Below are 24,295 nucleotides of genomic sequence, written 5' to 3'. Positions count from 1 at the left end.
CTTACATTGACTTACAGCTGATACACCTGAGAGGGGAAGGAAAACAGTGCTATAGCTCCAGCTGCATGCTGGGAACCATAGCAGGCGCCGCCACCTCGTTAGCTACGTGACATCATGCATTTATTTGCCCATTGCCTCTCTTTCCACTAAAAGCTTCATCGAAGATCAGCCCCTTCTCCATCTTGCTCACTCTTATAGCTTCAGGCCGAGAAGAGAAGCCCTGGTACTCAGTCAATATTTGTGGAGTTCATTTATGGAAATAGCGTACTGTTTGTTTTCTCAGGACCACCCTGCGAGGAAGGAGGACTAGCCTTAAACTACAGATGAGGAAATGCCAGCTGAAGGACTCTTGTCTAAGATTGCTTTGATGGACAGTGCTGGGTCAGTTCCTAACCCAGGTTTCCACCTCTAAGATATTCTATCCAGTTGAAAAGCACATTAGAGCAAGATAGCCCACCACCTGCACCCAGCCCCAGACCCCACAATGCTAAACCCACATGGTGTTCCAGCGCCCCCCTGTGGCACTAGAGAGCTGGGGAGAGGGGTGGCATGCCCTAGACTGGAAAGCAAACTCCACGCAATGCAACAGCCATTCCTATATTCTGGCTGCTCGAGACTACCTCAGCTGGTTTACACCCTCAGAACACCGCAGAGGAAGACTCTGAAGGTCAGCATCAAGCTCTTCCCACAACAGCCTGGCTTGCTCTGATTCTCCCAGAGACTTCCTGACAGGGTCCCCTGGGCTGTGGAGTGGAGGAGCCATAGCCTCTTGTACTCTTGTGAAAGAGTGAGGAAGCTTTTCTCATCCCAGGGACTCTCTCCCGGGTTCCTCACAGAGGCCGGCAGCTCTCTCCAGTCCCTCAGAGAAGGCTGAGCAAGGTGCGCAGCTAACTCTCCATCATCAACCCAGAGCAGCAGCAGGAAAGTGGGACCCTGGGTTTCCTTGCTACCTTAAGGTCTACCTGGGCAGGCTCCTCGCCTGTGACTTCGCCATCCTTAGACTCCATAGGGCCTGTGCTAGGCTTTATCCATTATTCTCATCTTAGAAGGATGCAAAAGTATTCGTCACGTCCACTTGGAAAGACTTTGACTTTGAAGGAGTCCTAAAATAACCACAGCCAGAACTGGACTAAACTTTGCCCATGCCCACCAGAGTACAGTTGTGTAATGAGACCCTTTTTACTTTATGAAGACTGACATTTCTAGAATTCTTGGAACATGATGAATTTTAGAGCATGTCACCTTCTAATGCTGGCCTGACTGTGAAACGAACAGTAAGTAGATGCCAGTGGATCTAGATTGTCCACATGGTCGTCCAATAAGGAAACACTGCTGAGCATTCTGAATCGCACTGGCCCTACACAGTGAGCTTCCTCAAAGGTGGTGAGAACTGGCAAACAAGAATGAACCTACCCCATTCCCACCCCAAGCCTTCCCCGCCCCCAGCTAAACTCATAGGAAGAATGTCCTGACAGAGCCTGGGGCTCTTGGGCCAGTGTTAGCTTAAACTTGTTATCACTACTGAAACCATGGAGGCTTGGTGGGGCTCCTTAATATATTTTACACAGAACACAAATATCTGATATCCATTTGCTTTTCTGACAGAATCTTCAGAAGAGACTCCCGTGTGAAAAGGTAAACACGAACACCAAACACTTTGACGCATTTATAGGGTTAAGTTTGGGTAATCGTCATTCTTGGGACTCTGGCTCTCACCTTTGCGTTCAAATGAACCACAGTCTCTCTCAGAAAAGCTACTCATCTTTAGAAAGCTACGTGAATGTATTTGGATATACTGATGTGAGATTTCAGGACCCTGGAATGCTATGCTGTGAGAAACCCCGAGCTATTGAACCATCCTCGTATTTCTTGGGGCTTCTGGGCATCCATGTAGCCCAAGCACACAAACAATATGCTCACTAGAACCCCAACCCTGTCTGTTCTTAATTGAAACTTTGCTTGCGTTAGTAATATCACAATGAGCCAGAAAGCAGTTAACCCCTTTCCAACTTCCTCTGCCTTCTCCTCTCCCCACTGCCTGCTACCAAGCTAGGCACCAAGTCCCACTGACTCTAAAGGAAGTCCCTTCCTTCCCAATTCTCCTGCTGCCAGCTGACACTGCTGACAGGCCCTTGTTGAGGTCCCAGCAGAAGCTCTGGCATAGCTGCCATGTCCCTGGCATTATCGGGGCGTCATGCTTCCAAACTAGGGAGGGGTGATAAGTTCTGTTCCTATGAAAGGTCCCCACTGTTGTGACCTTCTAACCTGCACAACATCCCCACAACAAACAGTGCACACTTCTGTCATGCCCTGATTGTTTCTCTAAGCATGACCCTCATGCCCACCTTTCTGTACCTCCCACCTAGGACAATTCGGCTTCTTTTGTTCAGAAAGTTCTTTCTCTTCTTTCCAGACACAGCACGAATGCCCCCCTTCTACTTAGAGAACCCTCCCTGGTTTTCTGCCCATCTTGTATAGCTAAATCCATCCCTCGCGTGCTGCTAGACATAGACCAGACAATCTCAGCCCCTGGATTGTATCAAAATAGACTGTATACTTCTAGCGCATTCCCTAAAGGTAAACTTCCCTAAGGCAAGGATCAGTCAAACCTTGGCACCACCCAGGACACACGTGAGAGCGACAGACTGCTTTTGAATAGAAACCGCAATGAAGTTGACAGGGAAAGCCTTCCAAATTCAATTTCCCTGAAATGCCACTTCTCTGCCATGAATCTAATGCAGTAGTAAAAATCCGGTGGCTTTAGTATTTAATCCCTGAGTCATTTGACACGGTACTTTAGAACAGGCAGTCTGCACATATAAACATCTTCCGAGGCAGGATACATGTTGATACTAATTCACCTTAGCAGTCAATTTACATTGTGCCGGCCTGGAAAATCCTCGTATTTACTTAACGCCGGGAGTCCTCGTCTTTCATTCACAAAGCTCGAAAGAAACAGAACAGACTCTTCTAAAACGTCTCAAATATTTCCCAGGCAGGCTAAACAAAGCCAAGAATGTCTCAGTTGAAAGGCCTGCTTTTGTCTAAGTGAGGGTGAAGCTAAAATTAGGGATAGAACCAAGGGTGCGGCCCGGTGACATGTTTAGATTGAGCCCTCAAAGGAAAGAAATGGAAGGCGGTCTCGGCGGCCCTCCTTTGTCATAGACATAAGCCAGGGTGCCGTGGAATGCAGCAGCTCCTTCCCTGGTGTGGAACATAAAACATCGTCACCGTCACAATGCCCACAAATGTTCCTCGGTTGTAGAAGACACGGTTGCCCCTTGGGGTCTTGTCGTACCTCAGTTCTGCTTCCCTATGCCAGGGACATACCTCTCGATAGCTCTTGTTGGGGGGGTGCTGGGGACTCTGGATATTGAACATAGAGCCTCTCGAATGCTTAGAAAAGTACTCAACCCTGAGCTATATACCCTTAACCCTCTTTAAAATTTTTTCAGGACAAAATTTTGAGACGGGGGTTCTTGCTAAGTTGCTTATGCTGGTCTTGAACTCGTTCTATAACCAAGCAACTCTTGAACTTGTCATTCTCCTGCCTCGGCCTCCTATGTAAGTAGGATGGCAGGTTTGAGTCACCAAGATCAGCTTCTCTGCCTCGTGATGTCCCCTGGAAAGGTCTCATTCCCCTCTCGGCATTCCCTTCCCACGACATTCTTCAACCGGTATTCATTAGTCTTCTAGTGAGTACCTGGTCGGGTCTCCCATCCGTCAAAAGGTAGACGGTTTCTGTTTCTCTGTCGGCAAAAGCAATTTTCAGGGCGTTCAGGGTATTTGTGGAACTTCCAGCCTATGGGGGAAGAAAAGAGGCAGTCAAAACAGTTTGCACAAACAAGTGAAGTGTATTCTCTGCTCCGTGAGGGGTGGGGGGCAAAAAGGCATCTGAAATAAGAGACAAAATTTCATTGAGAAAATGACTTAAGACCAGGGATTTCAAGAAACCAAATTCCCAGGTGTGCCATCAGAGTCTCTAGCCAAGTAGTTCAAGATCTGCTATGAGCCAAGGCTGTGGGTTTCCTGTCTTGACAACTGGGGTCTTAATGCAATTTTCGTCTGTGTTTTTGTGTGAGATACTCACTCACTCACTCAAGGCTGGCTTTGCTGTCAGCAGAGTTGGATCAAGCCGCCTGAATGCATCCCGGTTGGGATCATGTTCATTTCAACTCAGGATTTATTTGTGCCACCCAGAATTCGGCAAACTTGAGTGTGGTCTTATTGCTGGCCTAATGATGAACACACAAATGTTTCTAGCATAAATCCAACCTACAAAGGTTAGGGTGGAACACTGACCTTAAATCGCATGACATATTATTGGATCTTATGTGAATGCATGGGGTCCTGATGCTCTGCTTTGTGTATGATGAAAATAAACAGACATAGCAGGCAGCCTGGATCTATGGGTTCCATACCCCTGGGAGTCAATCAAGCATGTTAAAAATATTTAGGAAGAAAATTACACAGACACTGAATATCGAAAAAAATTCATTATTCCCCAAGTAATATATTATTGTAAGCATTCACTATACTATTTTACATATACACTATATACAGCACTGTATTATGTTACAAACATGTAACTTGAAGGTGATTGAAAGAGATATAAAAGGATATACATATTCATATGCAAACATGCTCCATTTTATACAAGCAACATCTGTCAATTGGGGTATTCGTTGGGAGGGAGGGTGATCCTAGGACCACTTCCCCATGGCTACTGAGGGCTAACTGTATAAATTAAAATCATAATTAATCAAAGAGAACAGATTATGATTTATTTTCTCTCTTACATATAACATTAATCATAACACCACAATTGTTTGTACAAAAAAGAAAAAAAGATAAACATTGCATGTCAAGGGGAAATAATGATAGGTTTTTAACAATGTCACCAAACACATCAAACAGTTATAAATTAGAAAATCTCATGACTCACTTTAGCATGGGAAGAAATCAAATAAATTAGATTCGCCGGAGTGCACTTGAGTCAACACACAAAAATGAGCCTTACCAAGAAATAATCTTTGTCCGTAAGACACACGGGACCTCAAGATTTCCAAAGCCTACTTAAGCCATCCCCCACATCTCAGACCCAGGGTATCAGTTCAGCCAGAGTTGTAAGCTAGAAAAACAATCGTGATTTATCCAAGCAAGAAGAATTTGTGCAAAGGGCATCTGGATAGCCTGCAATCTTAGCATCTGGCAGGAAAACCTAGCTTGGGACCTCACACCATGGAGCGGGGCCCCAGTCCTGCTGCAAGCCTGCTCGGCAGGAGCCCCACTGCCACACCACCAGCACACCAGATGTTGTGGTTAGCCACACCAAACAGGGAACTGTGGCCACGAGGTGGACCAGCAGCCCACTGCCTCTGCCACCCAAGAAGCTTCGCCAGTCTGCACATGCCACCACTGTCATGGTTGGTAGACCCGCCATCTGAAGTCACTGACTCTCAACTCAAACTCAGGGAGGATACTCTGAGGTTGTGTGCCTGCGCCTTCGTACTTCCTCCTGAGTTGAATGGAGCAGGTTCTACCGCCCTTACTGGAATCAGGATGAGAAGATGGAGACGGTGGGCCAAAGGAATGGAAGTATCCAGTCCATACTCAAATCTTGTCAAGCTTTGCAGTGGGCCTTGAATGCCCTTTCTGCTAGGACCTGCTTAAACCCAGACACAGGTGGGGGTGCAATGACTCCTCCCACGCAGTTTCTCCACCCCTGGGCCTCTTCCAGCAGCCTCCACTAACTTTCCACAGGTAATAATAAGCCCCAATACTCCTGCCATGCATCATGCTGAGATTCAAACACAACTGATTGGACCAGGCCAACACTGTCTGGAGATGGCTTCCTGGGCAATGCTAAGAGCCTGGATACACATCCAGCGCTGTGCTAACATTGCTGTAGTGATGCCCAGCACAGGCTGCGTTACTCTAGCTGAGTGCATAGCTAAAGACACCTCCAGGTGGAGCTGGCATGGAAGGCTAATAAAAGATGGATGGATGAGCAGGCAAACAGAGACGACGATGGGAAGCCCCGCTTCCTGTTTTGTTCAAGATAGGATAAGTAATTCTATCACTATAGCATCCACATGAGGCAAACTGTTGGGAAAGTCATGGCAGTGCTGACGATAATAGAAAAATCTGCTGAGTATATCCTGGGCTAGGCACCTACAACTCCTGCATTTTTACCCTGCGGTTGGACTTAGCAATTTCTATTCTCGCGTCCCCAGAAGGTCACCCACCAGAAACAGATAACCCAGGGATTTGCCTTGCACCCCTGTGACAGCACCAAGTGGGTACTGAATGGGGGTCCCAGCAGCATGAGGGGGTTCTGAAAACTAAATTATCACTGTAGCAAAAAGCCCACAAATGTAAACCAGATTGAACAGGCTAAACCTAAATACAGTGTCTGCTGGCTAAATGAGAAGACTTCAATGGGATTAGCACCTCCTGATATAATAATAAAAATTTCCCCGAATGCAATAAAGAAAAATCACTCATTATACAAAGAGGTATAATGTCTGAGAAAAGTGGTCCAACTGATGCCCTCAGAGATCCCTGAGACAATAAAGCAGATGGAACATTAATACTGCAAGAGTTCCAGAAAAAGAGAGAGGGGAGAGTGAGGAATTTAAAAATATTTTTTAAAAAGAATAGCTTTTTAAAAAAATCCCCAAGGGGCTCAAGAGATGGCTTGGGGCTTATAAGTGTGTGCGGTTCTTCAGTGACTCAAATTTATTTCCCAGCACCCACACTGGGTGGCTCACAAACAGTTTGAGAAGCTTTCATGCCAATAATGATTGTATACAGAGGAGTCATCTCTGTTATACTTTTAGTATGTGTAGAGCATCAGGCCTGCTCCCTTGAAGTCAGAGCATATCAGATCAGGAGCTGTGTGACAGCCCCAGGAGCTGTGATGCCTCTGACCATGTGGGCATCACATTTACATGCATAATCCCACTTCATAATATATACGTAGACATAATTTAAAATAATAAAAATTGAAAAATCCTCAAATTTGCAGAAATTATAAAAACTGCAACTCAAGAAGCTGAGAAAACTCCCAATTAGGTTTAAAAAAATCTGTGAAAATCATAGCTAGATACATTGTATGCAAATTTCTGAAAATTAAAGAAACAAAACGAACTCCCTAATAACAGCCCAAGAGAAATAGCATATTATAGTATCCATTAAAGAATTCCAATTTGGGTGGCAGCCACTTCTCATCTGAAAGCACAGACACAAAAGGAAGAGACCCGACTTACTTCGGGTGTTGAAAGGACTGAATCTCCCGTCATAACTCACATCTGGTGGAGACATCTACTCAGGGCCGATGGAGAACTGTGAGATTCTGTGGCTGGGAGTCTCATCTTTAAAGGGTGGCTAATGGAAGCTTACGACTCAAAAGAAACGGTAACAGAAACTCAAACCCTGAACATGAAAGTCATCAGAAAAGACCATCCTTAACTCCCCAAAGTTCCCAAGTCATGTGTTACAGTTTAAGAAGCTTTCATGCCGATAATGATTGGATACAGAAGAGCCATCTCTTTTAGTATGTATGGAGCACACAGGGTGTAAATTAATATCAGGTTTGCTCCCTTGAAGTCAGAGCACATCAGATCAGGAACTGTGATAAATGACAACTTTGCATATGGAAAGCCACTAGAACAGGCATTCAGAAAAACCACACGAAGTGCTACAGTAAAAAGTGAAATGAAGAGTTACAAGGGAACACTAAAAGTGCCCAAAAGACCCACAAGAAGGCAAGAGAAACAATGAAACCAAGGATTCCACAATAAGGGAATAACCAAATGGTAGACATTAGCCTTAGACATCAATAGTACATACACACCTACACACCGTCTTACTATTCCATTACTTGACAGGGATCGGAGAACTTACAAAGTCTTGAGCAGATCCCTTAACATCTGGGGGGTGGGTGGGGAGAGCCACTTCAAATACAGAAACATGGATACGCTGGAGATCAAAGGATGAAAGTGATACATTGTCATAATAGTCTTTTAAGCAGGAATGGCAATGTTAACAGCACACTTTAGGTTTGGGGGTTAGGGATGTTGCTTTTTGTTTGGAGCTTTAATTTTGCTTTTGAGACCAGGTCTTGTTAGGTAGTTAAGAAGGGTTCCAACTCATTATCCTCCTGCCTCCACTTCCTAAGTGCTGGGGTATGCATGTCCTGCAAAGCCGGACTCACTCTATGCTTTAGAGCAGTGGAAATTACTAGGGACCAAAGAGCACATTAAATAATGACCGAAGAAGGCTCAGTCTACAAAGACACCAACTCTAAATACAGAAGTACCAAACAATAGAGTTTCAAAACACACAAAGCAAAATTTGATGAAGTTGAAGAAGAAAACAATAGGTAAATGGCTAATGATGGTTATTTTCTTTAATAGCCAGAACCGTGGGAGCTATTTTCCATAAATTTCAGTGTTTTGCTAAATTTTCCATAATTTCTAGTAAATTTTCCATTTTAATGAAACATTTTACAAATTTAAAAATCATTGAAATCATGCCAAGTTTGCTTTCAGTCATCATGGAATCAAAATTAATAACAGAAAGACAACTTGAAAATTACCATATACTTGGAAGTCAAATAATAGGTTTTAAATAATTCATGGTTCAAAAAAAGAAAACACAAAAAAATTAAAACTAACTAGAAATAAAGGAAAATTAAGTAAAACACTTAAATCTACAGAATGTAGTTACTACCATACTGGTGGGGAAATCTGTGCCCACAGTAGTTTACGCTGGAACAATGGAAACACCTCCAAAAGCAAGCTGTATTATTGACTAAAGAACCTTCAACAAGAAGAGCAATGCCCAGTCAGAGCAAGCAGAAATAGGAAGGATACAGGAGCAGAATCAGAGAGATTCAACAGTCCAGCACTACAGAAAACCAACAACAGGGTGGCTGTTTTTAAAACTGGGGACAGTGATGATATAATCTTGGCTCTTGGGAAGCTAATGGGAAGCTGGATTTGGGCCAACCTGGGCTACACAACAAGAGACTGCCTCAGAAGAAGTCAGGCATGGTGGCATACACCTGTATTTCCAGCTAAAGACACTGAGACAGGAAGACCGCAAGTTCAAGGCCAGCCTAGGCAACTTAGCAACCCTAACCCCAAACCGAAGATTCTAGAGGGTGAAGGATAGAGTTCACTGAGAACACTTGCCTGGCATGTTCCGATGTTCTGATTCAATTCCCAGTGTCACAAAACAAAACAAAACAAAAAAAAAATCAAAAATCTGAAGAACGTTCTAGAAAATATCAATCTGTGTTCTTCAAAAGTGTCAAGATCATTCATGTCCAAGGAAGAATAAGAAGCTTTCTCCTATTGGGGGAGACTAGGGAGACACTGCAATTGGAAATGTTTAAGTGGAAAATCTGATGGGCTTTGACTAAGCTGCACTACCGTTCTGTTAATAGTACCAGTGTGAGCGGAGCGAACCCACGGATGCTCTCACCCAAAGAGAATGAATGTGTAATACCTTGGTAGACAGTGAGCGCTCCGTTAACAACTGACCTCCTATTCCTGGTAGTTTGTAAAAAGAAGAGGACATTGGTAATACTGGAAACTTAACAAGTTGAGTATAGCCTTGACACTCTACCCAGGATAAGGTGGCCAATTACTTAAAAATATTATCTTTTTATTCAACATACTGCCTTCTTTCTCCATCTTAAAAATAACCCCTAAAGAACTTGGGACACTCCAGTGTCTGCCTGGGCCTGCTTTGATCAGTCCAGATTCAGGGAGTTCAGTAATGTCTGGTGTGGCTGCTGGGCAAATATAGGACTCTATACTCAAGCAGTAAGCTATTTTAAGCAACTTTTTAACAGCCCTGTCTCAGATATGTAACTGTCTCTCAAATATCTGGAATGCCATATGGTTCTGGAGTATATTCGAGATTAAGAGAAGCTCAAGGCAAGAGAAAATTCTAAAAGAAGAAAGTCCTTCCCAGTAGCCCATGTGACAAGAAATAACAGCTTTCCAGTGTCCAGGAAAAACGCAGACCTGAGAAATGACTTCACTGTCTCCCTGGGTCCTCCTCCTCCTCTCTCTTCTTGCTCTCAGCTTTAGCTGCTCAGACTGTACTGTGCCCAGGAGTTCATTGCTTCTGAACAAAGTTCAGTAGGAACAGCTGCATGGCCCCTCAGAGCCTTTGAAATGCTGATGGACCGTCAGATGGGACAGATCTGAAGGCCTGAGCACCCAAAATATTATCTGCTGAAATCTGTTTTCATCAAGAGGCTGCAACCTGAGCCCAGGACAGATTTGGAAAGAGAGCCACCTCGCCTTGTCCAAGGGTTATACACCCACAAATCCAACCAACTGTGGAATGAGCACACATGCATGTGCACACACGCACACACGTAGTAGTACGATTAATAAAAACCCAGAGACAGAAACTGAGTTTCAACCTGAAGGTCAGAAAAGCAAAACAGCCAGCCATGGGCTCTTACCTCTACCTCAGTCCAAAATGGCGATTCTGCCTCCAGGAATCTCAGAATGAGACTGTGAGTGAGAGCCGTCTCCTCCCGTTTTATATTCCTCTCCAGTATGGGAATTAAAGGCACACACCACCACTGCCCAGTTTCTATGGCAAACCAGTGTGGTTACTGGGATTAAAGGTGTGTGTCACCACTGCCTGGTCTGTAAGGCTAATCAGTGAGGCTGTTTTACTCTCTGAACTTCAGGTGAGCTTTTATTATTAAATGAAATTATCACTACACACCCACATGCTCATTCGCACAGCTTGTGCACTTTTGATTGATTGTGTCTGGGCTTGGGGAGATGGCTCAATGGGTAAACCCTTTGCTATGTAAATGATGAGTATCTGAGTTTGAATGCCCAGAACTCATGTAAAAGCTGGGTGCAATTGTGTGCATCTGTAATCCCAGCACTCCTATGGTAAGACGCAAGGCAGAGAATTCCCAGAATCCCATGGGATAGCTACAAAAGCAGCAAATAACAAAGAGGCCTTGTCTAAAACAAGGCAGAAGATGTGGGCCAATGCACAAGGCTGTTCTCTGGCCTCCTCAAGCTCATGTATGCCTGCATTCACAGGCACAAATCTGCAGATACACACACATAACATACACACGATGTGTAAATTCATATACATAAAAGATTATCTGTTTGGACCTATACAGGCTTTTCCCCCATCTTTATTATTTAAATGATACAGTATAATACCCGTCAATTGCACTGGGAGCTGTGGGTTTGTGGGGAGATAATTTTTGGCACATGGGGGGGGGGATTGTGTGGGCTCTCTGCGAATCTCACAGCATTTTATATTAGGGATTTGAGCATCTGTGGCTCTCATAGGATGCGGGGGAGGTCCTGGAACCAAGCTCCCATGGATACCAAGGGATGATGACTATAAATAGATGTTTATGTAGATGTTAAGATCTGACTAATGAGATTGGATGCATGTGACCTTTGCAGCCAAATAACTGCCCATGTATAGACACTGCCTTTCTCGGAGCTCAATCCATTCCTCGATAACTCCTAGCCGATGAGTGAACTCACTACCACGAGACACTTTCAGGCCTCTCCCAGCCTAGACATTTTACCTTAATGTTTCTAACCCACGACTCGGCCTGTTCCAAATGATCTTCATTGATTTCGGCAAGTTTTTCCCGCCAAGCAGTTGCCTCACCATCAAACGCCACAAAATTGAATTTACGCTTGTATCTCAACTGTTCCTGGAAGAAACAATTATTATTTAGCCATAAAGCCAACTCAAATGTGAGCAAAGCTGAAGTGAATCTCCAGGATATCCATTTTTAGCTCCAGAGGCTAGCTGAGAAGTACGTGCAACTGAAAAAACAGTTTCTGCTGCAAAAGGCATTCGAGCCAAGTTTGGATGTTTGGTCGCTACAGATGTTATATTATGAATGTACTGCTAGTATTAAATGCCACCTACATATATGTAGGTAATATTGTACTGTAACATTAAATACTGACTTTAATACTGACGCTAATGTCATGCTGATAAGCATGCTAAATGCATAAAGAAAGAATATTCAAAACATCATCATTTTGGTCACTACCTCTTGGGACAGGCTCTCATTTGGTACGGACATATTCGCTTGTCCTTCATCAGCCTACACTGTGCCGCCCCCCACCCCAGGAGCTGGCTAGATTTTGTATTTCTTAAACACTCTATACTCTCAGCACAACAGACTCATGACAATATTGTGAGACCTAGTTACTATGGAAACTGGATTCAGCAAGCAGCCTGCTTCCAAGAAAATGATTCAGGGGCAGCCCAGGTGAGTGGGATAGAAACCGGGTGCCCCCATCATAGGCCTCCCCTCTTCCCATCTGCAACTTTGGGGCTGGTGCACACAGCTTCCCTAACAGACACAGGAAAGTAAGTTAAAAATTCAAGATAATAAAAATCTGGGAAACAACAGAGGTTTCGTGTATCATAGATCAGAGACAACTCCAGGCGGAAAGTATAGACACACACCTGAGTGACCCAGGGGTGATGGCGACATAAAGGACCGAATCAGAGGACAGGTCTGATTGCCAGGGAGCACTGAGAGAGTTCTAGAACAGCAGAGGGGCGCATTTCTGGACTGGCTTTCTCGGGAACCCTGCAGTGCAGTGTGGCCCTGCCCACTGTCCAGAGCCACTCCGGACAAGGACTACCGAAAGCATGTTTATGAGACAGCAGCCCAAGCACAAGCCCGTGACACTCCCACCTCACCCGTATGAGCCGGATGATCTTATCCTTCACCAGGTCCAGTTTGCTCTTCATTGAGTGAGATGTATCAATGAGGATGTAGACGCAATCTCCACACACTTTCCCAAAGAGGGCTCTACTCCCATCTTGCAGCCACTTAATCCTAGACAGGAAAGAATATCAAAGTAAACAGAGTCTATGGACAGGATTGCCTTCATCAGAACACAGGGATACAGAACCAGAACTCTGCCCCGCTGTTTATACCTAATCTTTGATGAACAAATTCTTGACTTTCAGGTTTTAGTTTTTGTTGTTGTTTGTTTTTCTGTACAAAAAAAACCCCTACATTTGAGGCTGGAGAAACGGCTCAACACTTAAGATCACTTGCAGCTCTTACAGAGGATTCAAATTCAGATCCCAGCATCCACATGAGGCAGCTCGCAATTACCCAGAACTCCAGCTCAGGGGGGACCCAATACTCTCTTTCTGGCTTCTGAAGGCACTCTCATGTGCACACATGCAAACACCACACACACACACCAAAAAAATAAACAAATAAATAAATAAATAAAAGGAAATCTTTTTAAAAAGAAAATTTTGCATCTCAACTGCACTCTCATCAGGGCCCTCCGCTTCCCATCACCAGTTCAAGTAGAACAAAACAAAGAAAATCAATATGACAGAAAAACAGATGCAAAGAAAGCCACGAGCAAAGAGCTTCCAAATCTCTACTGTGTGGAGGTTCTCAGCTATGACTCAAGAGGTCCCGAAATCAGCTCGCTCCCGAAGCCTGTGGGGTCTGTGGACAGGACTGAGCGACTCAGGACCCTGAAACAACTAAGTACCAGGGGGTTGCGTGCACAGGGCAATACTCGAGAGTTCACCACAGGATGCATTGAAGCTCATGGCTTCAGGAAAAGCCTTGCAGTGAGGGCTGAGGAAAGAGGATAGAGAAAATGTCTTATCGAATGGAGTTCAGCAAGTCTTAGGCAACTGGGATTTGTAGGGCAAAATGCCAACCTTCATTTACTGTAGAGAAAGGTAGGGAGACAGAGCAGGTGGTGGGAGAGTCACACTCCAGATCTGCAGGGTGCACTAGCGTTCGGGGTGAAGCGATGATCAGGGCATGTGTGTGAAGAAATTACAGAAGTCAAGGAGAAAAACCATCCAAGAGCGCTCACTGGAGCGTACACACCTGAGAACAGCAGCTCCTTTCCCCAGCAGTCAGGGCAGAGTGTCAAGTGGAATTCTCATTATGCTGTTACCTGGCTAGTAAAGCCGAGTCAGCCCTAGGATAGAGACTACTGTGGGCTTAATTAAACCTGTGTAACTTAAAATACGGATTAGACTCAAATTGTCTCTAAGCCATTTAACACGCTCACAAAATATATATAAAATTGCAATCAAGTCTATCATTCAACAGTGTAAAAATTCAAAATGCCTGGAATTCAGAAGAAAAAAGAAAATAACTCCCAGGCATACCAAAAAGCAGAAAAATATCCATGATTAGTGAAAATCTGATCAACAGAGCCCAAGCAACCCAGACACTAGAATTAGCTGAAAAGAAAAGGGGCTATGCAGTCACTACAAATGTGTTTCACATGTCCAGGAACAGAACCAGAAGAGAAATGGGAGACGTAAGATGGTCCTAAACATTGCAGAAGAGGAAGTGGAATGTCAGAGACAGTGAATGGAAAAGAGTTCTGAGAAACGCTGAGTCCTAGACAAGACGTAGTGTCGCTCTCGTGAACTCAAAGCAGCTGTGGTTACCTTTACAGGAGCTGCATAAAGCCAAGTCAGTCAGAAGAATCCAAGCCAGGGTGGGGCGGCGCTCCCCAGGCTCCAGGAGAGCACTTGCTGTGGAACTATCGGCAGTTTATTGCTGCTGGGGTGGGGACTTGCTCTTTTTGAGCGTGTTCTCGCTGACAGGTTTCCTACACTCCAGTGGATGGCCCCATGCCCGTTCACATAGGGACAGCACTAACTGGTCTTAGTAGTTACAAAGAAGGAGAAGAGAAATAAGTCAGTGATGACGACAGTGGCATAAAGCATTGCCACGTTAGGGGTTACAGGTGGAACTGAAGGATGAAATTTCTATTTCTTTACATATATGTAATGGAATTCTCAAGTATAAATACAAATTACAATAAATAATAAAATGTAAAACCCCCTAAGTGGGACACCTAGAAGGACACATCTGAACTGGAAAGTAAATTATATAGCATTCATAGTAAGCGAGACAGCAGAGAAAAAGATCAGAGAATTTCTTATAGCATAGTAGTGAGAAACATTTCAAAGTGGAACAGGAAACTAGAAAGGAAAAGTCCTGTAACAACAAGAAGTGTGTCTGTAATTAGGCTCTGCAACAGACAGGAAAGGGAGAAACAGAAAAGAGATTCAAAATAATGTTCTATTTTGATGAAAACAGTCTGCCCACAGATTCAAGGAGATCAAAGAACCTATCAGAAGAGAAGAGAAGAAACCATAGCAGAGTACATCACAAATTTGATGAAACCCAGTGATTAAAAGCAGCAAGGGGCAAAAAAAAAGAAAAAAGAAAAAAAAAATAATAATCACAGTGCAGAGGAACAAGTCTAAGAATAAAGGTCTTCTTATCACAAACCATGCAGACCAGAATACACTAAAGATTTTAAAAAGAAATAGCTGATAAAATTTTCTAACTAGAATTCTATGCTTAGCAAAAAGATCTTTAAAGAACTCAGGACCGCGAGGGATGCACCCACACACTGAGACAATGGGGATGTTCTATCGGGAACTCACCAAGGCCAGCTGGCCTGGGTCTGAAAAAGCCTGGGATAAAACCAGACTCGCTGAACATAGTGGACAATGAGGACTACTGAGAACTCAAGAACAATGGCAATGGGTTTTTGATCCTACTGCACGTACTGGCTTTGTGGGAGCCTAGGCAGTTTGGATGCTCACCTTACTAGATCTGGATGGAGGTGGGTGGTCCTGGGACTTTCCACAGGGCAGGGAACCCTGATCGCTCTTTGGGCTGACGAGGGAGGGGGACTTGATTGGGGGAGGGGGAGGGAAATGGGAGGTGGCGGCGGGGAAGAGACAGAAATCTTTAATAAATAAATAAATTTAAAAAAAATTTTAAAAAATGTCTTTAAGGGGGGGTGAATTAAAGAAGTTTTCACTCTCACAGCGCTAACACAATCCATCACTAACAGACTCGAACCACAACAGATACTAAGAAGGCTTTTCAGGTAGAAACGAAGGAATGCCCAGTGGAAGTTTAGATTTACATAAAGGAGTAATAGAAATGAACAAATACAACATGTATTTATTCTATGTGTTAGTCATTAGATTAGGACATTAGACTATTTGTTCTGTGTTGTTAAATTCATAGGGGCTGCAGACATAAAGTTCGTGGTAACTATGGAAAAGACAGAGGGGGTGGACATTGTAATATTATAATATACACAAAGTGGTATGATCTTGTCTAAAGGCAGACTGAGAGGTTAATATGTATAGCATAAATGTCAAATAGTCACATATAGCAGATAGGGCAAATGTGGCAACAGTGGAGACAAAGAGAAGAAAGAAAAAGGCCACAGACAGGGACACAAAAGTTTAAAAGTGAGCAGAGAGAAGACAGAGCAAACAGAAAATAAATGATAAGCGAGTTAAATGTGAATCATCGTGGCACTACCATCGCTGGTACACATTCTGTCTCCAAAAAGCCCAGTTAATGATCAGCCAGGTAGGCACAGAGAAAAGGAAAAAGATGAACCCTGGAGACAATGATGATGGTTAGGCTGGAGTCACTAACTACTCAGATATCAGAGTAAATACATTTCCTAGTAAGGAATTTTAGCAGAGTTGAACGGGGCATTTCATATTATAAAGGAGCTGATCCACCAAGCAGATATAACATTCTGCAACATACATGCACCAACTAACAGAATTTCAAAGTAGTAAGGAAAAGTTGATAGACCTGAAAGAGCCACACAGAAATGACTCAGCAATTTCAACATTTTCTCAATAATTTATAGAACAACTAAAGAAAAAAATCAGTATGGATGACTAGCACAATACAACCAACAAAATGATATTTATATATCTAACTAACATATACAGCCTACTTTCCAAGAAATGTTAATGTTGTCCAAGTTCTGTACCACAAAATCTTTCTACAGAGAAGGAAACTCCAGGCTTTAAAGGTGAATTCTGCCAAACATATAAGGTAGAGATGGTGCCAATTCTCAGAGTTCTGCAGGAAACAGAAAAGGAAAAGAGCTCCTACCCACTCTTGATACCAGAAAGGCAAGGGACAAAGGGACCCAGAGGCTGGAGTGCATTGAAAGCAGCATGTCCCCTACAAGACTAGAAACACAAACTGAAGAATCATCTCTGAAGCCATAGCAGGGGAGACTCTCAACACAGGGAAGCTTTCTGTGAGTAATCCATCACCATGTGGCCTTTGAAATGCTAGGGCTCTGGGTACAAATACTAGGCAGTTGGGTATCTGCTACATGAGACTTTGTAATAAAAATGGCACAAGGATAGAGGGGACGTCCATTTTCAAATGACTGTAGCAGGCTGCCACTGGCTTAAACCCATTAGATTTAGCATCTGGCATAATCCACAGAGCAGATTTACAAATGTCATAACTATTCCCACTTTATAACCAAGGAAACAGATGCAGAAAGACATTAACTAACTTGCCCAGGGCCAAACAGCAAGTGGCAGAGCTGAGGTTTTCATTGTTTTTTAATTTCTTATTTTTCCAGTTCTCTGAGACCTCAGGGCCAGTATCCCTAAATGAATTTGATCTCCATGGTCTAAAACTGTCTCCTGACATCTGATACCTGAGGGTGTTAATTTAAATTATCCACATGGAATCAACCCTGAGGTCATGGCATCAGGACACCATACTCAATGAGCATTGCAGATTGTAAGAGCGCAACAGGATAAAGACAGATAGGAGGTCATGCATTCTCATTGTTTTCTAAAATATATACAGCATCTGATTATTTTGCAATTTGTCACAGCTATGTAAGAGCTGCCTTGAGCTGGAATAGTTCTGTAAGAGAGAGTATAGATGGAATACAGTCTACAATATACCCATGCCTCACAACTGCCCCCCCCCAAGCATAGATAGAAGTACCCCTTAATCTCCTAATAGCCATCACTTCAAAACTGCTCCTTTGGAAGCTGAGGAGATGGCGCCATTAACAAAGTGCCTGTCACAAAAGCGTGAGGACCCCAGCTCTGATGCCCAGCACCCACATAAAAGCCAGGGATAGTGGTACATATCTATAACCCCAGTCCCGGGGAGACAGGCAGCTCTCTGGGGAGCGTTAGTCAGCCAGCCTAACTAATCACTGGGCTCCAGGTTCTGTGGGAGACCCTGCCTCAAAAATTCAGATGGACATCAACCTTTGTCTCCCTTCCACACGCATACATGTACATATGTCCCCCCCCACCATGCACACACAATAACTCTGTGTTCTCTTTCTGATGAAATCTGAATACCAGTATTTCTCTCTTATTAATAACATCACCAATAAACCATCAGATGGACTCTTTGAAAATGACGTCTATTGGTCATTTCACTCAGTTGTGCTCACGCGGTATTGCACGAGAGACTAGCTCACTAGTGACCACATACGAGCACACCAACCTCCTCTGGATCCTGGCCAGGGCTGTGTGAATTCTCTCACTGTACCATCTGCACTTCTCCTTGGTGATGCTGACGTGGACCAAGCTCCCATCCTTCCAGGGAACGTGGATGAATCTGTTGCAGTATTTGGCATGGATTGTCTTCCTATTGGGGTCCTAAAGAAAGGACAAAGTCACAGGCTAGAGCAGGTTCTCAGCGGGGGAAAAACCCACGATTCCTCACATGGGTCCACAAGAATAACTAAAAACTGAATAAAGTCTGGTCATCTCTGTATCCATCTTGTATCTGTCTCCTCTGAAGCCATTACCTGGTAAATCTGCACATTGGGATGTTAATCTCCAAAGGAGTGCCTGAACATAATGGAACAGTGGCTAGCATTGCCCCTTCTGCAAGGATACCCATAAGAGCAACTGAAACATCTCACTGTGCAGAGTCCTGTTCCAGATCCCCCCTGATACCACCCAAAAAGGCGCCTGAAGGTCTGTGCTAAACCTGCAATTACTCCGGATTCCAGGAACAGTGGAGCCTCAAAGATACATGACTCTATAATGAGATGCCTTCCCCCACACAGCAGCCTTACCTATCTTACAAACCAATCCTCTCAACAATGGAGGTAACAACTTCAAACCTCACAGAAGCAGAACCGAGACAAGATCAAACAGATGGAGTTTGCCCAGGACAGCTGAAGTTGACAGCCCTTTCCCTTTGACCCAGTTCTTCCTGTATGAAGACTACAGTTCAAGGCAGTACCCCAAAGACAGACTTTGGGGTCAATGAACTTCTTTGACTACACTTTGCAATGTGAACAGCAGCCATGTTGATGAAATCATTCACTCTTACCTCTCTAAATGGAATAATGGGATATGAATGAGCTCATTCTGTGGGGAATCCCAGGCCTTGGGCTTTGGGGCTAAAGCTGTAATAACAAGGCCACTCAGAAACCCTATAAGGAAGAAAAATAGCCAAGTAGCACCCCCATCTCTACTTGACTCGTACACCTCTTAGCACACATCTCCACTGAGAGATCATTCACGTCTAAACTCAACAAGCATGTGCTGGTGTCTGCTCCACAGACAATCCTGTGATGGAGGTCATGGACAAGGTCAGAAGTACAAATGTGATCACATCTGTGTCTTGGAGAAGCCAGTGATTCCTGCAAGGGGAGGGGAGGAGAGGGGAGAGGAGAGAAAAAGAGAGGAAGTGGGAAGGGAGGTGAGGAAAGAAGGGGAGCAAAGAGAGATGGAAAGAGAAGGGGACGGGAGGGGATAATAGAGATGATAGGAAGGAAGGAAGGAAGGAAGGAAGGAAGGAAGGAAGGAAGGAAGGAAGGAAGGAAGGAAGGAAGGAAGGAAGGAGAGGGGAAAGAGCATTAGAAAATAAGAATTGATCCCTGATTTTAAAATTTCATACATCCCAGCTTCCACGGAGAAGTGGGGATTTTGCATAATCAGAGTAGATTCTGAGACACGGGAAGGGAAGGGAAGAGCTGGAGAAAGAGAATGGATCACATTCGTTGGAAGAGTTGGCCTTCAAGGAGAAACAGAAGGAAGCAGATGAGGCACAGGCAGAGGCAGATACTAGTAGTCATCACTCCGAGGGGGTGGGAGCTGTGCACAGTAGGAAAAAGCCATCAAATGCCTGTGTGTAATCAAATATCATATAGTAGCCTAGGGAGATGGCTCAGCTGGTAAAGTACCTCCTGCACAGCATGAAGACCTGAGTTCAGATCCTCAACACTCATGGAAATAGCCGGGCATATAGCACACATGTAACCACAGTCTGGCAGGCGGAGGAGCGGCAGAGGAATGACAGAGACAGGCAGATCCTCAGCACACTGTCCAGCCAGCCTAGCTAAATCAACGGATGAGCTTCTGGCCCAGGAAGAGGCCCTTTCTCAAAAGAAGAAATAAGAAGGAGAGCAATCAAGGGCAGTGCATGACATTGACCTCTGACCTACACACATGCACGCACACGCATGCACGAGCAGATACACACAATCATAAAATGCATGCTTATAAACTGGTGGAAAGCTCTCGAAGACAACATTCAGTGTCTAAAGTAAAAGGGGGAAATGAATGAATGAGTCAAAGATGAGTCCATGCATGGAGTGTTAGATAGGAGCAAGGTAAACTTTTCCTGGGGATGGAAGCACTAATCCAAAGTGAAACTGGGCATTGCGGCTGAGTGCTTGCCCCCAGATCTCTCCAGAACAGTCAATGGTCATTCCCAGGAAATGGCACAATGTTGGATTTCAATAGCTTTGGGGAAAGTCCTAGAAAAGTAATCTAAGAGGTATGGTTAGAATTGACTGTGTGGGCTATGTTTGCAGACCTTCATAATAACTAAGTCAAAGGCACACCTATGGCAGGGAGGGGAATGGCGGTGTGGAGGAGGAAGTCGTTGGAAGAGGGGCTATAGAAAAAAAAAGATCAGAGTGTCGTAAGTGTCATCCACGTGGAACTGACATCCTGAAGACTGAAAACAGGGGCTGGAGTCCACAGTGGCAAGGAACAAACTCATCTTCAAGGACATGAGCAGGTGAAGTGGGCTCAGCATAGCCCGAGGAGGTCTGATGACTTGGTAAGACTCGTCAGGAAGCAGCAACAGGAGAGAAGGCTACCACCCACATCAGGCCAATGGGTTCAAGAGAGAGAGTCCAGCCCAAGAGCTCAAGGGTCATATAGGGACGAGAACCAGGAGACAGGTGGTGGGTCAGTGGTGAGCGATACGCTGCCAAAGGGGGTGGGAAGGGAGCTGTCCTCCGCCATGGTGCCTTTCCTCTTCTTCTCCACCACACCCCTGGGTCTGTCCCACAAAAGCATCCTTCCTGCCTATCTCTCAGTCCCACGATATTTCCCTGGAAGTCAAGCACAGCCAAGCGAAGCAACAGCAGGCCACAAAGCCACGGGGAGGCAGGCTACCAGGCAGCAGCATGACAGAATGGCATAGTGACGTGGCAGCCCAGAGGGTCCCATTTGCAGCGGCCTCTGTCTGTCACAGGAGGACTTCCTACCAGCCAGGAGGCCCAGCAACCTCATCCCCTCCAGTTTGAAACTGAGCACAAGCAGCTAAGGTATCTTGACGAGACAGAGCACAAAGCACTCCCAGGGTTGATTCTCTACTTGTGACGTCAGTGTCTGTGATAGAGAAAAGACCGCGTCTCCTGGGCATCTCCTACCAGCTAAGCTCTGTGCTCAGACAGGCAGGTCCCAAGTTGGACCTGACAACGCCCAGTTTAAAGACAGAAAGAAGGAAGCTACTGGTAGTGAAATGAACCCCGCCCCTTCATCCATCTTGGAAACACTACACACCAAGGTCTTTCTAGTCATTCATTTCTCAGATGTGAACAACTACACCACACCTAAACCAATGTTTATATAGATAATCATACACTGGATTCACCCCCTGGCTGCCAGGGAACTCTAAGAGTCCACCCATTTTACAGCCACAATGTCCCCCTACATAACACAACCTTGGGAGCAACCCAACTTGGGACCTAGGGTCTGAAAATATGAAGGAACAATGTGTTCCCACCACCATCTATGAAAAGGAATAGTTAGCATAATTCTCAACCTTCACCATATTATTTTGTATTAGCACAGGAAACGTGAGCTAAGCTCCACATTTGTAAGCCTCTTTCTTCAAACTGGCCCTTCAAATTTCATTGAAACTGCAAAGAAGGAAGGCAAAGTCCATAGCAGAGCCTGACCCAGAGCCTGCCATATTGTCGGAAGCTCACAGCGGGCTATGTCAAAATAAGGGTGAATACTTATAAATACCCAGGACTGAATATTTTCTAAGTGAAAATTTAGTTATGGATGACTTCCTGAACATGACTGAATGATGTCTACAAAGCTAGAAAACTGTGCTCGGGAGGAAAGCCACTAATGAGATTTCCCCTGTGCGGCAGCAATTACTCGGCCTCCTAGGATACAGCAGGAAGCAAGCTTTTCGTCAATGCTGCATTTTTCTAATTCAATTTATGTATTTTCCTCCTGCAGTCCGTCGTAAGCACACAGGGGTAAGGAGGTAAAAGCACAACACAGCGGAACCTGAACAGCTAGAAGCTGGGTGGTCAGCCAGCGTAGTTACACATCAGAGTAGGCAGGGTCCCCTCTGGTGGATCTAGGCCTTGACCCTGAATTGAATCATAGCCTTTAAGGATGTGTGTGTGTCTATACACACACACACACACACACACACACACACACACACACACACTAAGTGACCCAGTATTTGAGCAGAGCATTGATCCTCCCACGTCCTCCATTTCCAACACACACACACACACACACACACACACACACACACACACACACACACACACACATACTTTGAGCAGAGCATTGATCCTCCCACGTCCTCCATTTCCAACACACACACACACACACACACACACACACACACACACACACACTTTTCTGCTTCACAATGTGACACTGCTTAGTCTCTCTGTCCATCTCTGGATATATTAATAATTGACTCTGAGTATCGTGGTCCCTGCTCTCCACCTACACATGACCATTTCCTAGTGTGCAGCCGTTGGTCCTCCACCTTCACCCTCACCTGGATGTCTGCTATGGTTTGAATGTGGTTTGTCCCCACTGTACTGAGTGTTTGTCCCCAACAGGGCAGTGCCAGTAGGTGGTACCTTTAAAAGCTGGTTAACAGACACCCCAGTATTTCTGTTGGCGTGAGTTAGGAGGCTCAAAGTGGGATTCGTTACCCTAACAGTGGACTGTTACAAACTACATCAGCTTCCCTGCCTGGGCTACTTCTCTTGCTGCTGTCACAAGGTACACAGCAAGCCCAAGTTAAGGGAGGAAGTGAGGTTTTGTCGTGGCCCATGGTTTGAGGGTACGGTTCGTCGTGGTGGGGAGGGCATGGCAGCAGGAACATGGGGTGGCTGCTCAACGCCGCATCCGCAGTCAGGGAGAAGAGAGATGGGTGCCGGTGCTCAGCTCTCTCTCTCTCCTTTTCAATCAGTCTAGAACCCCAAGCCCTGGACTGGTGCTGCCCACATTTAGGGTAGATCTTCACACCTCTCTTAGCCCAATCTAGAATCTCCTTCATAGGTAAGCCCAAAGTTTTTTTCTCCCAGTAATTCTAACTTGTGTTGAGAACCATCAACCATTGCAGATCACACTTATCTCCCCTCTCTCTTTTCTCCCCTCCCCTCTCATCCGTGACATAACTAATGTAAAATTCTGGTACCCACCTCAGACCTAATGACTCAAATGCATGATGGGAGAGTTTAGAAAGCATTCAAACTGAGAATAATTTGGTCTTTGGGAGCCAGAGTCAGACACTGTGAGAAGTTGCATCCCCATGGACCCCATTTGGCACAATGGAACTATATCTCTCAGAGCTTGAAACACAGGCTCATCTGCTGCTAGGAGCCTTTGGAGAATCCAATTTTATGTTTCCTGGAAATTTACTATATGCTGGCAGGTGCTCACTGGAGTAATGCATCTTCAAGACGTTTGAGATTCAAGAGGACCACAGGGACACCTGGTTCTTACATGCTCACCAGCAGTTTCTCCCTTCTATTCAACATGGGAGAACACAGAGCCTCTCGTCTGACATAATATTGAACAATTCAGAAACTTGCAAGACTTGAACTTCTATACCCAGCTGGTAGCTTGGGTATAACTCATTTCTATCTGCTGTTATAGCTTAAAATCTTGAGTGTGTCTCCAAAAGGGCCTGTGGTGTAGGCACCCGTGGTGGCAGGGAAAGCTCTAAGAGGTAAGGTCTACTGGAAGATCATGGGGACTGCTGATGCCAGGAAGTCATGCTGATCTTGCAGAATGAGATCTGGTTGCAGCACAATGAAGTCATCAGCACTTCAGCCTTCTGAAGCCCATGGCTAGCTAGTTCTGCCCATGGCTAGCTAGTTCTGTCCATGGCTAGCTAGTTCTG

The 24,295-nt window shown here is 44.8% G+C and overlaps 1 protein-coding gene across 1 annotated transcript in view; it reads right to left on the bottom strand.

Annotated features, from left to right (window-relative positions):
* Vwa3b (von Willebrand factor A domain containing 3B) overlaps positions 1 to 24,295 on the bottom strand; it is a 175,432-nt gene that overhangs the window by 66,366 nt on the left and 84,771 nt on the right. The window contains exons 10-13 of the mRNA XM_026785438.1: positions 18,374 to 18,528; positions 12,745 to 12,883; positions 11,603 to 11,734; positions 3,704 to 3,802 (exon numbers count right to left, since the gene is read on the bottom strand). Coding sequence (XP_026641239.1) covers positions 3,704 to 3,802; positions 11,603 to 11,734; positions 12,745 to 12,883; positions 18,374 to 18,528 — 525 coding nt within the window. The remainder of the gene's footprint in view (positions 1 to 3,703; positions 3,803 to 11,602; positions 11,735 to 12,744; positions 12,884 to 18,373; positions 18,529 to 24,295) is intronic.

The sequence above is a fragment of the Microtus ochrogaster genome, linkage group LG2, assembly GCF_000317375.1.
Source record: "Microtus ochrogaster isolate Prairie Vole_2 linkage group LG2, MicOch1.0, whole genome shotgun sequence".
NCBI classification, from domain to species: Eukaryota; Metazoa; Chordata; class Mammalia; order Rodentia; family Cricetidae; genus Microtus; species Microtus ochrogaster.
The sequence above is the reverse complement of the archived record's forward strand: the minus strand, read 5'-3'. Positions and strand labels throughout refer to the sequence as shown.